Consider the following 13,658-nt stretch of genomic DNA (forward strand, 5'->3'; position numbering starts at 1 on the left):
TGACCAAGAATCAGATCGATTCTTGCGTCGAAAACAAAGTAAAATGTAATTATTTAGCTTAAAATAGAATCTATGACGACATGTTTACCGAAAGGGAAACATGGAGTCTTCTCGCGTCTATCTCCATGATTCGGCCAAGCTCAGACTGAAGGCCAAGGGATTGGCTTTGCTAGACTGTACTTGGTCAACTATATCATTGACACTATGTATTACCGGATTCCATCATCTAACTTCCAAGTTGAGTTAGAATCTAATATTAGAAGGGGCGCGTTTAGTATGCCCGAAATAAAATTTCTAAATTGATAATGAAATATATAATTTTGCTTCGCTCAGTTAGAAGAGGGGACGGTGGCAGATGCTAGAATCATAATCAATATATGTCGTCTGACTTTTAAATTGGAGTAAATATTAGATGGCGTTCTGTTGCATGCACGACATGTGTTTGTAGGATAATATGTGATGATAAATTTGACAATATCATCAAACTTCTCAGTTAGTCTAATGTGAGAAGGGGGTTGACTGTTAATGCCCTGAACATCTCCTCCAGTCTTCTAATATTAGACTCTAACTGAGAAGATACACTGTAATATCGACTTTATCCGATATTTTTAAATAACCAGTATCTTTATTATGAGACTCTAACGTCTAATATAAAAATGAATTTCGGTACATGCATGTGGCGCTTACGCTGTTCTGTCGGTAAATATCCTGTAACTTCTACGTTGGAGTGTACTCTGAGAATGGCGAGTTGGTGGCAGATGCTCGACAAACTGTTTTATCGGAAATATTTTACGAAATTGTCAGTGGCATACTCTAGCTTAGACAAATTGCGGTGAAATTATCCGATAAATACAAAAAACCGATGTCGCTCCTTCGTGTTTCGAATAATATCGTTTTGAAGTGAACGCGATACCGCCGGCGAGATTGGTGTCTAGTATTTTCTGGTATACTTGGTTGCTAGCCTTCTTAAATATCCGATAATATTGGATATTATTGACATTATCTCTCAATATCGTCTGTCTTTTCAAAGATGATGATGCTCAACACCATGTCTAGTCTCCAGACAATGTCGCACACGAACATATCCGAATCAGATGGTATCTGAGTATCGGATAACAGTTGCAACAGTATCATCCCTTATGGTTGCACGCTCCATAGGATTCAATAGTAATTTCTTGATGACATCGCGGGCCGCATAGTTATCATTTGACTGACAGTGAACCGGAACTATTTTCAACTTTTGACAACTTCGATCATGAATTATGAATTCGATTATGAAAATCGTTTTACTTTTCAACATATTTTCGTCTTACATGGAAATAAAGTATATGATTGTCATTTGTATGTAAACCCAAATATTTTTAGTGAAAACTGTGTAGGAGAGGCATGTACTAAAAACATTATAGCCCAAACAATGGTCTATGTACCCGCGAGACATGAAACCATTTGTGCGGACAAATCGTCCCATGGGAGATAATCTATATACCTGCCTTCCGAGAATATCGTACTTACAATAGAGTATCCAAATTAAATAGACTAGATGATACAAGAGGATATTAGATGATATTATCGATCATATCTGATAATATCAGATATTTTAGAGGCGAAATTTCAAAGGCGTCAACGGAATTGATAGATATCTATCATATCCATACTATCGGGATAATTTTGAAGTGGAAAAGGTCGAGGGACAGTGGTGAGGGTTTACTTCGTCGAAATACTAGAAAAACTCTTTTATACAGATAGGCGACACTAGGTGATATGATCGGAGTATCGGTATGGTCTTCTCTTTCCGCCATGGATCATCATGGAGGTACCTCCACGGGATCATATACTGTGTCGGATATTTTTTACAGGCTTTTCTAAAAATCGATCTTTTCCAATGGGCTTTTCCTGACATAAACAACAGAGTATCCACTACTTTTATAGTAGACGATATATACCCGCTACCGCCTATATATGAAGTGTCATAGCTTGATACACGGGTATTATCCGACAGTCATCACTTGTTCAACCCATGGATGAACAAAATTTTTTGTACATCCATGCTCGACCATGGATGAACACACCATGGAGGTGAAAATAAGCTCCATGATTAGACACAACAAAGGTACACCGAATTCTCTTCCCAGTATTCGTTGAATTATATCTTTTCCCCCGTTTGCCCATAGAGGGTACCTTTATTGTCAAACCATGGAGGTAAAAACCTCCATGATTTGACATACCCTAGCTGACGATGGAGTGTCTTCCACCCCATTGTCTATTGACTAACAACACAGTTCCTAGATACTCCATTCGTTCCTTTGGCGTTTCAGTTGAAACTGGAGTTCATTAATATATGTTTCTATCGTAAAGATTGTAAAGCTGCTATAAAAAGGGGTAAATTGTGATATGTTCTGAAAGGTAGCAAGTTGTAGGATGATAGGAGCTGGCAACGCTAGATACTAGATACGTAAATTATAAGCGTGTATTAAAACGTGCAAAGTGTTCGCATTATACACAGGTTATGGTAGGAAATAAAAGAATATGGTGTAAGGCACGCAAGGAGAGGAAAATATGCCTTTTGCATGGTTGTAAATAATCCATGCTTTTTGTAACTTTAAAACTAACATTTTTGAACTCAAAGTGACGGGCAAAGCTACATGGCTAATCATTGTTCATTCACACAAATATCTTGTAAATGTCAAGGGTGAATGTCTCGATTTTAAAGGTCAAAATTAACATATTCGTCATGCGACGCGTCGCTTTCTTTCATGATCACGCTGCCAGCGTAAGGTTCCCTGAATGACACGTTAGAAAAGCTCTGCGCTGATTGGTAGAAAGCGCTGAAATAAACATTTCGCAACTCCGCCTATCCAGGGTTTACTACCATTCGTACAACTCCTAATGTGTTAAACTCCGCCCATTCTAGCTGAGGAAAACCCTACTTAAACCTCGAGCTTTTCGTAATATTACCATTCTCCTCCGAGAACTCCGACAGAACTCAAGTCTGTAGTTCGCATCTGTGTTCGATCTCATCGTCTGAGTTATCAAAGCTACTTTCATAGGTAAGTTCTTGTAGATCCGTCGTTTTCTCCGCTTGAGTTCACTTCAATTCACCAATTTTTCTATGCCAAATTTACTAGATTCGGCGATGTCTACGGTAACTAACTATAGGTCTCTACCTTTCCTGCTTTTACAGGACTTTTTTGTGTTTTCGGTTTCCTGAGAAATGGCCGACAAGACAGGTAAGTAGTGAAATTTCTTTCGGTTAGAGAAACCGTGCTTCGTCTATCTATATCACGGAGGTAGCAGCTCTGCTACCTCCATGATCTATATTCAGACGACGAACCTTATGGACAGATACCGGGCAGTCATTTCTTTACAGTACAGTCTGGTTATACGTGATTGCAAACACTTCGGAAGAAAAAACTTCGTTAAAAAAAACAAAAATCGTTCATTTTCCCGTATGAGAGTCCTTTTTTGTCACATATAAAGTCGGTTTCAAGGGAAAGGGTGTATAATGTTCTTCAACCTAAACCTGAATGCGACGAACTGACACACCTTATTCAGAACCGAAATTTTCTCATCATTCGTGTCGTGACGTTCTACGCCGTCCATTATATAGTAAATCATCTTTGGCTGGTTATTCTTTTCAGATTACGAGTACATCGTTGTTGGCGCTGGCCCTGCCGGTGTACAGATGGCTTACTACATGGAGAAATACAAGATGGATTATCTGGTAGTTGAGAGAGCCGACGGACCTGGTTCTTCTATCGTAAATATCCCCGCCATCGTAAACTCATTTCCATCAACAAAAAATACAACGTCTTCCCTGAGCCTGAGTTCAACATGCGACACGACTGGAACTCATTGCTATGCGACGAAGAGGACCCGCTACTGTTCACTGATTACTCAGAGGATCTGTTTCCCAATGCTGGACTTCTCGTCAAGTAAGTACACGAATCCAACCGTTCATATCACGTTTACATCTTGATGATTATTTCAATGTGAAATTTCTTTTTATGCGGTGACATTTTTTGTGAGGATTTCTTGATTCGTCATCAAACATTGTCAGTCTGGTGGATTTATACACCTGTAGCTAGGCAGCTGTCCCAGTTCTCGCATTAAAATGTCGACAGCACTGTAAGTAATGTCTTTTTTCGCCTTTTTTTAGATACATTGAAGACTTCTGCAAGAAATACAAAACCAACATCCGTTACAACACCAACATCACCAACGTGCACAGAGACGAAAAGAGCGACGGTCACAAGTCCAGATCTCGGTTTACCTTGACCGATGAGAAGGGCAACAAGTTCACGTGTCGTGTTCTCATGATTGGTACTGGTCCCATTCTACCTCATGAACCTAAGATTCAAGGCGTTGAACTCATCGATTCCTACCAAGATCATTCCTTGGATCTGGAGGAATACAAGAACAAGAAAGTGTGTATTCTCGGAGGAGGCAACAGCGCTTTTGAGGTATGTACTAGAGCGCCATTAACGTCTGTTGTTTGTTTTCTTTTGTATTTTATTCATTCGCAATATTGAGTTTTAGTGACTTTTGACTGACTTGTTTCTGTTATCACTTTATCACAGGTTGCTGATCATCTAGCTGGGTCTGCTGGTTTAATTCACATGTTCAACAGACATCCCGTCAAGTTCGCCTGGGACACTCACTTCGTAGGTCATCTCCGAGCTGTCAACAACAATGTCCTCGACATGTATCATCTGAAATCACTTCACGCCCTACGCAAGTGTGAAGCTACCAGAGTGTGGAAGACTGAAGACGGTAAATTCAGCATCGAATACGACATGCACCTTCCCAACTGGGATCCACCAGGCACTGGCCGCTTCGTCACCAGTGGATACGACAAAATCATCTCCTGTACTGGCTGGAAGTTCATCAATATGGGAATGTTCGATGATTCGTGTAAACCAGGTATGTTTTCCGCCCGAAGTTTCTGTGACGTTCCCTTATTTTTTTTAAAATTTTCATATACTACTGGAATAGCAAGTGTGGATGTAGTTCTCACCATTTATTTGCCACTTCAATATTTTCAGAAACCCACACAGAAGGCAAATACCCAGTACTGGATGAACACTGGCAGTCTACGGTACCTGACTTGTATTTGATCGGTACGCCCATGCAAGGACGGGACAGAAGAGCTGCCTCCGGTTTCATCCATGGCTTCCGCTACAACGTGCGCTCTCTCACCAATATGCTCCGAAATACCTATGATGGGAAAGAACTCAACAAGGAAGTCTTCAGTCCTATCGACCAGGATGAAATCTGTAACTGGGTTGTCAGTAAGTAACAGTTTTCTTGTCTGTATCAAGGGCAACAATTTCTTTCTTTATGATTCGACTTACTGTCAAAGTACTGTGTACCTAACAGGGCTTTTGATGCTCTTTTGTGATCAAGACTTAATTAAATCTTAAGTCATCTACTTTGGTATCGAATGACTGTACTTAAATGGTTTTGCTTGCAGAACACGTCAGCGTTGTCTCAGCTCTCTATCAAATGGGTCAAGGTTATCTCTGTGATGTTATGCTCGTTGACAAGGAGGGAGACGCCAAGACCGAGATATCCACCGCCGGAAAGATAGAATACTTGCGGGAACTTCCACAGGCCTGGGTGAAGAAACAAGATTGGTTCAGGGATGCTAAGCTTGCTATCATTGTCACCATAGAAGACACTATCAGCAAGTAAGTAACTCTATGCCAATGAACAATTGCAGAGACTTCGTAACCTAACTCGGTATAGGCCTACAGTTTTAGTACGTGCCTCGAAAAAGAGACTTAAATTTTTTTATAAACTTTCGTCAAAGAATATTTCAATAATTCTCTTTCCAAATCAAGAATGAATAACGGAGTTATCATGCAAATTTTGGTACTAGAGCAACAAATAACCCAAGATTTACTGATAATTGAAATTCAAAATGGCCGCCATCCATGTGTTAACTCTATGGAGAAAAAGAAAATTTTCGAAGTTTCGAAAAACAAAACCGGCAAAAGAGAGCTTTAAAATGAAACTCACAGGAGGTATATCAGTTAGAGAGAGTTTGAGAGTCCGAAAATATCTCCCCGAGGCGCGATCTACCATAAAGTACGTGTAAACAAAACCATAAAGCACAACTTGTTATTATTATCTAAAAAAACGTTCAGCAAAAACGTTCAAAGATCAGTGCTTATAACTTAACGAATGGCATCTTCAAAAAATTCTACATGTTTAAGACATAATAATGTAAACCAAGGAGAAATTTCTGTACACCCATACAGAGAGAAGCCCTATTGTGCATGATGAATTAGGAAAATATTTCTTCAGTTTCATATTCGATTAGATAATTTTACATCCCTTTTTAAGAAAGAACTACCAGAGCATAATTTCTTCATATGACTTTTTTACAGATATCCGAACTTGAGCGCCACAGAATTTTTCACACCTGGTGATGTCAACGTCACCAACAGCAAGTGCTCTCCCTTCCCACAAGCTGTGTTCAGAGTTTACAAGAACGGTGAAATGGCGGAAGAGCTTTACATCGGTGGCTCGCTGGTTGTACGTGCAGACACTAGAAATTTCGACGGTGATACCAACCCTGAGAGATACGTCAACAAAGTGAAGAACCTCTTCCATCGCCATGTAAGTACCATCAATTGCTGCTGATGTGTGCGTGTTCGTCGATTCTTTTTATCGCTAAAAGTAGGCAAATATCAGCTCTTTCCATGGGACGGAATATTGCTTAATGTAGTAAACTTAATCTTTTTTGGTAATCTACGACTTGATGTTTCTATTATCGACTCGTTTTCTGTGCTTTATAACCTTGCAATTCAGAAATCGGTCTGTTGTTATCGTTTTGGCAGTCAACCACAGAATCTTTCTTCGGCACAGAATGTTTCTTTGGTGAATCAGTCATACGTTGATACAAAAACTAATGGTATATACGAGTATGAAGATATGTCTTCTAGCCACTATCATAAAACTCTACGGAAATACGCATTTTATGACCAGTTACATCGGAAACCTTCGCAGATGAAGCTAACGTTTTGTGTTTCTGTATCTTCTTACAGACTGGTATCGGCAAAGATGGTTTCTACGAGCAGTTATTCACACCAGACATGTGGCCCAAAGTGTATCGTCCATGGACGCAGGAGGAAATCGCTGAGCAGACAAAGATGGAGATGGATAAATTGAAGAAAGCATCGCAATACGAATGCAGTATCTCAATCCTCAAACCAACTGTTGACATCAGCGATATGTAAGCAGTAACGCCAATCATCGAGCGACTTCTCAACGGACTAAGCTTTGTTTTTACTACCAACCTGCAAATTTTTACTTTTCCTATTGGCGGGACGTTTCATTATAAACCTTCTATTTATAAACCTCTACTCCAATTGTTTGTATCAACGTCACGTCGAATAATTGTGATCGGAATGTTCCGTGCGATCTGCATACAGAGATACCATGGTAGTTTTTTCTACATTCAAACTTATTCAATGTACTTATTGATATAGTAGTTTCAATAAATTATTTAAAACATATATAGCGAAATTTTTGTTTATTTTCTTATCTTGGTACATTAGGAACACTCTGACATGAAAGACCTAACCCCTCTTTTATTATGCAAGACCTAACCCCCCTTTATTCAGTTCGCAGTTTGAGGTATCAATGACAAATTAGACTTTCATAGTTATGATCACTATTATCCAGACCCTCTACCTTGCACACTTCTCTCAGCATTATCAAAACAAAAATTGGCTCTCTTCCTGTGTACTACGTATGTACTACAACACATTGCATTTGGTTTTCGTTTTTCTGCAGTGGGATAATGTTTCCTTTTTGCTTGAAATGGTAGTACAACATATATTGCTAAAATAAACATTGTCTTCCCATTGCCTATTTAAGTACGCATGCTGTGAAATCAACTACTTCACAGATACTTTCCTAACATTAATTATGTAGCCTGTCATTCCCGGACACCGGAGAGTCCAACTCTCTGTGTCCCGGTTCTGTGACTCGCCTTCCCCTTTCTCCCAATACGCCTCTTTATGCATCGAAAAGTTTTCTCTGTGTTCCTTGCATAATTGCAGAGCCCGATAGCATCTACCGCAACGGGAATTATCAGTTACTATACGCTTTTACACGACATCTTCGGTCAAACACGACTTTCAGAGTCATCACACAGGACCTACCGTACGAAACAAGAAATTTAAAGGTTTCCAATTTGTGAAACAAGCTCTATATATACATGCTCTTGATGGCAAAAGTTACGCGGATCGAGTGTTTGAAAGAAATTGACGTATTATCATTATATCATTTAAATCACCCATCTCGAGGCTTACATGGTGCATGTATCATCGTGACTGCAATTCTCACGAAATATTCCACACTTAAGTTACAATAACTTCCGTGAAAAACAATTTAATAGACTGAGACACGAGAGTAGTAGTGGAGTGATTCCAAACCAATCATATTAGTTAAAAGCCGCCGTTCTCAATCCCAGGATCGCGCATTAGTGGGTACTCCACCCTGTCAACATAGTATCGTTTTCATTGTTTTGCGTCAAACGCCGCTATATTAGTAGATTTACAAACATAAATTCACGTCGAACGTTGATGAGCACGTCGGAGAACGTACATTTTGGTATGAGGTGTTTTCACCATACTTGGTGCGTTCGAGTTACAGATTTCACCGATTCCGGCAGTGTGTCGCTTGGCGCCGGATGCGGACATTGTCCTCGACCATCTTCCCCCCATACTCTCTATGCCTCGATCCACAAAATTACAAGTCAATATACTGGTATGTAAAAAACACAATCTGCATCGTTCGAATCTCTCAAATTCTTAGAAGTAATGTTTTATTAAATTTGGAAACATCGGTGTCGAAATAACATAAAATGAGTATTTCCTGAAGATTGAACCATGATCCCGACGTACTCAACCAGCGCGCCCAACGTAAAACTTTTATGAGGCCAAGATAGCGGTCAGAAGTCAGAAAACAAGTCCAGATCATCGTGTATTACATTATTTGCCAATTTGTGTTGCGAGACGTCGTTTGAATTGTAACCAAAAAAGTACAAAAATCATATGCATTTCGAAAACTCGGACAAGAAATCTCGTTATTTAAAATTTCTCAGACGTAATGAACTTTGATCGATATGCAGCGGAACTGCACGGCATCGCTTATCGATAAGATGGCACTTGCTCACGAGGCTACGTACACTCGAAGTGACGGCGGAACGAAACAGAGGAAGTCAAATCATCCTTTTTTTAGCTCCATGGTCAAATAAACATTTCGTTTATTAGTAGACTCACAGAGGTACAAACGACACTCCATGGGAAACTATACACGGATACCGTACCGCTTCACACCTCTGTGCCGGGGTATTGAACATTTCTTGATTTGTCATTCTGAGTTTAGCATCATTAGTTTGGCAATGACAACGCGTCTATCTGACTCTGACTCTGTCGGAAGTATTGGGATATCCTTGACCGGACACACGCTTGGCGTGATGAGCGATTTTTGGCCCGAAAACAGCATCTGATGCAGGCCGATGACGTACTCGTCAAAAGAAGAAAATTGATATGCCATTTTGCGTGACTTTTGTTGTCCGATCGTTATATCCAAATTTGCCCGGCGTACCATACACATTTGCCATCGTTGGGTGTACGGTAGAAGCCACAAAACCAAACCAAACGGCCCTTTTCAGGGCCATCAAACTTTCCAGTAAGAGAGAACCCGATAATACATTTTCTTTTTCACGGCACGTCTTGTGGAGGGACCGTGTCCACGGTTACTAAGATGTAATCGACTTGAATGTAGTCTGATCACGTTTTTATCCCCAGAAATGCGGCGGGTAGGTACAAAAGTTGGAGAACTGTGAAGAAACTATTGCGCACGTCTTTCGACACTGGAAATCTTGACACATATTTTATTTATTTCAGTCACCATTAGCAGATAAGGCGAATGCTAATCGACATTAGGTACACATCCAGCTGACTCGTGTCTTACTTTGCACAAGGTTTGATTGACAGTGATATTCAAATCCCTATCGGCGTCCCCTGAGTTGACGTTCTCACTGGCCACGCACAATTACTCACTAAAATTGTTCGAAAACTTATCGGTTTAGAAAATATGGAGTCGTTTATGTATTGATCAGGTATTTACCCTGCTGTAGAGCATTCCCATTTCATAAATTTTCATAAAAAAACACGCAAAAAAAAGCAATCTGTGGAGCTCTCAGGTCAAGCTACTCGCACGGCGTCTCTTTGCATAATGAGCGTCCTCTCATGTAATCCGGTATTTATAACCAATGGGCGTAGCACGTCCCCTAGAGGCTCCATGGTTATAGTAATTATATTGCAGGTATAAAATACAATGCATGCAACGTAAGATGTGAATAATTCACATTCACACATTTCACATTCGTATCACAGCGTAAATCCAAAAAAGGAAGGGTGCGCATTGAAGATTACACTGACCCACAAGTCACTTTCTCAGACTAACGCAGTGGTTATTGACTGGCTAATGTGAACCATTGCGTTTGCCCCCGATATCTATATGCCCTTGAGTGTATTTTGCTTCATCTCACCATTAACGATACAGTTTACTGAAAATAATGCTTTAAAGTTTAATACTGTTTTCAAATTTAATGCCTCTTACCTGGAGCATGTGTGATTGAACTTGAGTTCCGCCAGCTATTGTAACCCGCCGTGTATAAATATCAGGCTCGTTTTTTAAGCCGTTCAGTACCAACAGGCAGCACGCCCCCAGCGACTAACAATCTTGCTAGTATTTTTCCAATAAATAATATACCCTAGTTTTTCTTTAGGGTGTATAAATAAATACGATAAACAAGACTTAAATATATGTTAATTTCCTTGGTGTTATCATATTGTATCCACGGTATTACTACGAATCAAAATGATATTTGGATCATAACAGGACCTTGCTTTTCTGAATAGAGAATGGGCGAAAAGTCGAAATCATTGACTGTAAATTGAATAATACAATATAATTATTCTAAATGGTTTCAAACGAAGTCACAATTTACGCTTAAATTTTACAATCAGGTGTTATACCACACGCAACACGACAGGTAAAAGGTAGAGAGAGGTCATGTTCACCCTGTTACCGAGACCAGACATTTTAACGATCAGGTGCTCAACATCATCGCCTTGCTCAAGCTGCAATATTTCCCCATAGGAGGACTCCTAGACTGAAAGATCCGTCGCTCGAGGACGCTCCCTCCTACGCTCCCCTCCTGTACGGGGAGGGGGGCGTAGAGAGCGCCCTCGAACGACAGATCTTCCAGTTTGGAGGACTCCTTGAAGTGGATGGCTGAACCAAGACTCCCTGTATAGAGACAAGGAAATTGGCCGAACTCGGGAAAATTCCAAAGATAAGACTGAAGTCCTACAATTGTCTATCATTTGTCTAGGCATACACTGTCCCTTGGAAATGAGTACTTGTTCGCAGTACAGTTGCAGCACTGCAACTGAAAACGCGCTTAGTGTTCCAGACGTTTGCGTTCTGGCTCTTCCCGAATTACAACAGTCATCGATCTTAGTCGATCTTAAACTTTGGAATCTCAGAGCTATTCAGTTTTGTAGGTAAAATTAATTTCCGCCGTGACCTTCCTCTTAGAGGATGAAGTATAACGGCATACTATTGTTTAGGCTTCAAAAGTAAAATATACAGAATATTATGGAGAGCGTTTCTGTTGGGCGTAGAGTTCACCGTACTCAGTGTAATGAAAGTCAACAGTGTAAAGTGAGACACAACCAAAAGAGAATATATCTTCACTCTTTATTCACGTGTTATTTTGCGAGATGACTGAGATGTACAGGTTGCATCATATCATTTTCAAAATTTTCAATGCACACCCCCCCACAAGAAAATCTACATAATGAAAACTCATTCCTGTTAGGTTGCGTATGATTGGCACTGGCATTGCATTTCCACAAACTTTCGTCTGATGGATGGCGTTTGAAGTCAAAGTCGGTGAGTTTCGCTTTCCATTGACTAGTCCATGGTCGTGGTCCTTAATGAGGCAGGAGTTGGAAGGGTTGATGAATGGAAGTGAAACGTGGACGAGATATACTAGTTTGTCGGGACAAGAGACGGGGATTGAAGCGACATAGAGCAATCAGGGAAGACACGAGTAAAATTGTGACAATTATCAATGTCATCAATACTGTTATAGCTGACGATAAATTTCCATTCACATGTGTGTGATTGAGTGAAGAACTTCAATATTTACCGGAATACTGCTTGTATGAAAATGTGAATTATTATAATCCGAGTGGTTCATCAAACCTTTGGGTGGTGGGCAATGCCACCGTTGTCGTGTATTGGACCCAAGACAACACGGTTTAAATATCTTAAATGTATCGAAAATTGCAAATTACTATACAGAGTGAACACATATAAGAAATATACTAGCTGAAACTTACAAAAAACATTTAAAAGTCACTCGACTGAATCTTACTTTTGATTTGTGATGTACTTTATAACTGTTACCATAGAGTCGAGACTTGACGATCTATGACTTAACATAGACACTACATAGACCCATCCATCCATCCATCCATCCATCCATCCATCCATCCATCCATCCATCCATCCATCCATCCATCCATCCATCCATCCATCCATCCATACATACATACATACATACATACACACACACACACACACATACATACATACATACATACATACATACATACATACATACATACATACATACATACATACATACATACATACATACATACATACATACATACATACATACATACATACATACATCAGTGTTCGAAATTCGTGGAAAATATCAACCAGTCACCAGGACTGGTAACTTCAAAAAGTTGCCTGTCCTGCCAAAAACTTACCAGTCCTGATACTGCGATTACTTTTATGTGCCTAAGTATTTTTGTTATGCGCTGTTGAGTAGGATGAATTTACGGGAAAGAAAACTGTCTTGCCATAAAATTTGAATGGGAGCCCGGAGAAAAAATAGCAGACATAGTTTTAAAGAAGACTCCCCACGCTAAAGTCAACCTGTCCGCCGGACTGGTAACTTTTTTATTTTACCAGTCCGGCAGAAAAACAACCAGTCTCGGACTGCCGGACAGGTGTTATTTCGAACACTGTCATATATACATACATACATACATACATACATACATACATACATACATACATACACACAACATATATACATACACATACATACATACATACATACATACATACATACATACATACATACATACATACATACATACATACATACATACATACATACATACATACATACATACTTAGCTTGAAAAGATCCTTCGATAGAAAGATATATTTAGATGAACTAGATAGATCACTCGATCAGCTTATTTAAAGATCAATCAATTGTTACATAGATTCAATGGTTCCATGTTGGAACCATTCCATGTCGCGGTAACATGCTCTGGAAGTTTGCCCGCGCGCTCTAACGTTTAGGAAAGGATGGAAAATCTACTTGCAACTTCACCGCCGCGACGGTCCCCGCCACAAAAAGACGCAACATTTGTCAATATTTTTCATAGGTTCGACATTGCCACCTAGCGCTGGCGGTCAACGTAGCCTGGCTTCACCATCGAGTTTTCAGGGTCGGATTTTATATGATTTCCATTGCA

At 39.9% G+C, this 13,658-nt stretch overlaps 1 protein-coding gene across 1 annotated transcript; it reads left to right on the top strand.

Annotated features, from left to right (window-relative positions):
- Positions 1–2,902: 2,902 nt before the first annotated feature.
- LOC139132966 (FAD-dependent oxidoreductase domain-containing protein 2-like) lies at positions 2,903–7,520 on the top strand. Its single transcript, XM_070699300.1, has 9 exons — positions 2,903–3,047; positions 3,182–3,227; positions 3,639–3,932; positions 4,157–4,460; positions 4,578–4,920; positions 5,043–5,288; positions 5,471–5,687; positions 6,390–6,621; positions 7,050–7,520. The coding sequence occupies exons 3-9, from the start codon at positions 3,832–3,834 to the stop codon at positions 7,239–7,241; spliced, it is 1,635 nt and encodes a 544-aa protein (XP_070555401.1). The 5' UTR covers positions 2,903–3,047; positions 3,182–3,227; positions 3,639–3,831; the 3' UTR covers positions 7,242–7,520.
- The last annotated feature ends 6,138 nt before the right edge of the window (positions 7,521–13,658 follow it).

The sequence above is a fragment of the Ptychodera flava genome, chromosome 5 (genome assembly GCF_041260155.1).
Source record: "Ptychodera flava strain L36383 chromosome 5, AS_Pfla_20210202, whole genome shotgun sequence".
Taxonomy (NCBI): domain Eukaryota; kingdom Metazoa; phylum Hemichordata; class Enteropneusta; family Ptychoderidae; genus Ptychodera; species Ptychodera flava.

Bases quoted from the DNA above. Each gene is read 5' to 3' on its own strand.
- LOC139132966 (XM_070699300.1), top strand. From the start codon at position 3,832: ATGCGACACGACTGGAACTCATTGCTATGCGACGAAGAGGACCCGCTA. The intron at 4,461-4,577 runs GTATGTACTAGA...ACTTTATCACAG, and splicing joins GAGGCAACAGCGCTTTTGAG to GTTGCTGATCATCTAGCTGG. The intron at 4,921-5,042 runs GTATGTTTTCCG...CAATATTTTCAG, and splicing joins CGATGATTCGTGTAAACCAG to AAACCCACACAGAAGGCAAA.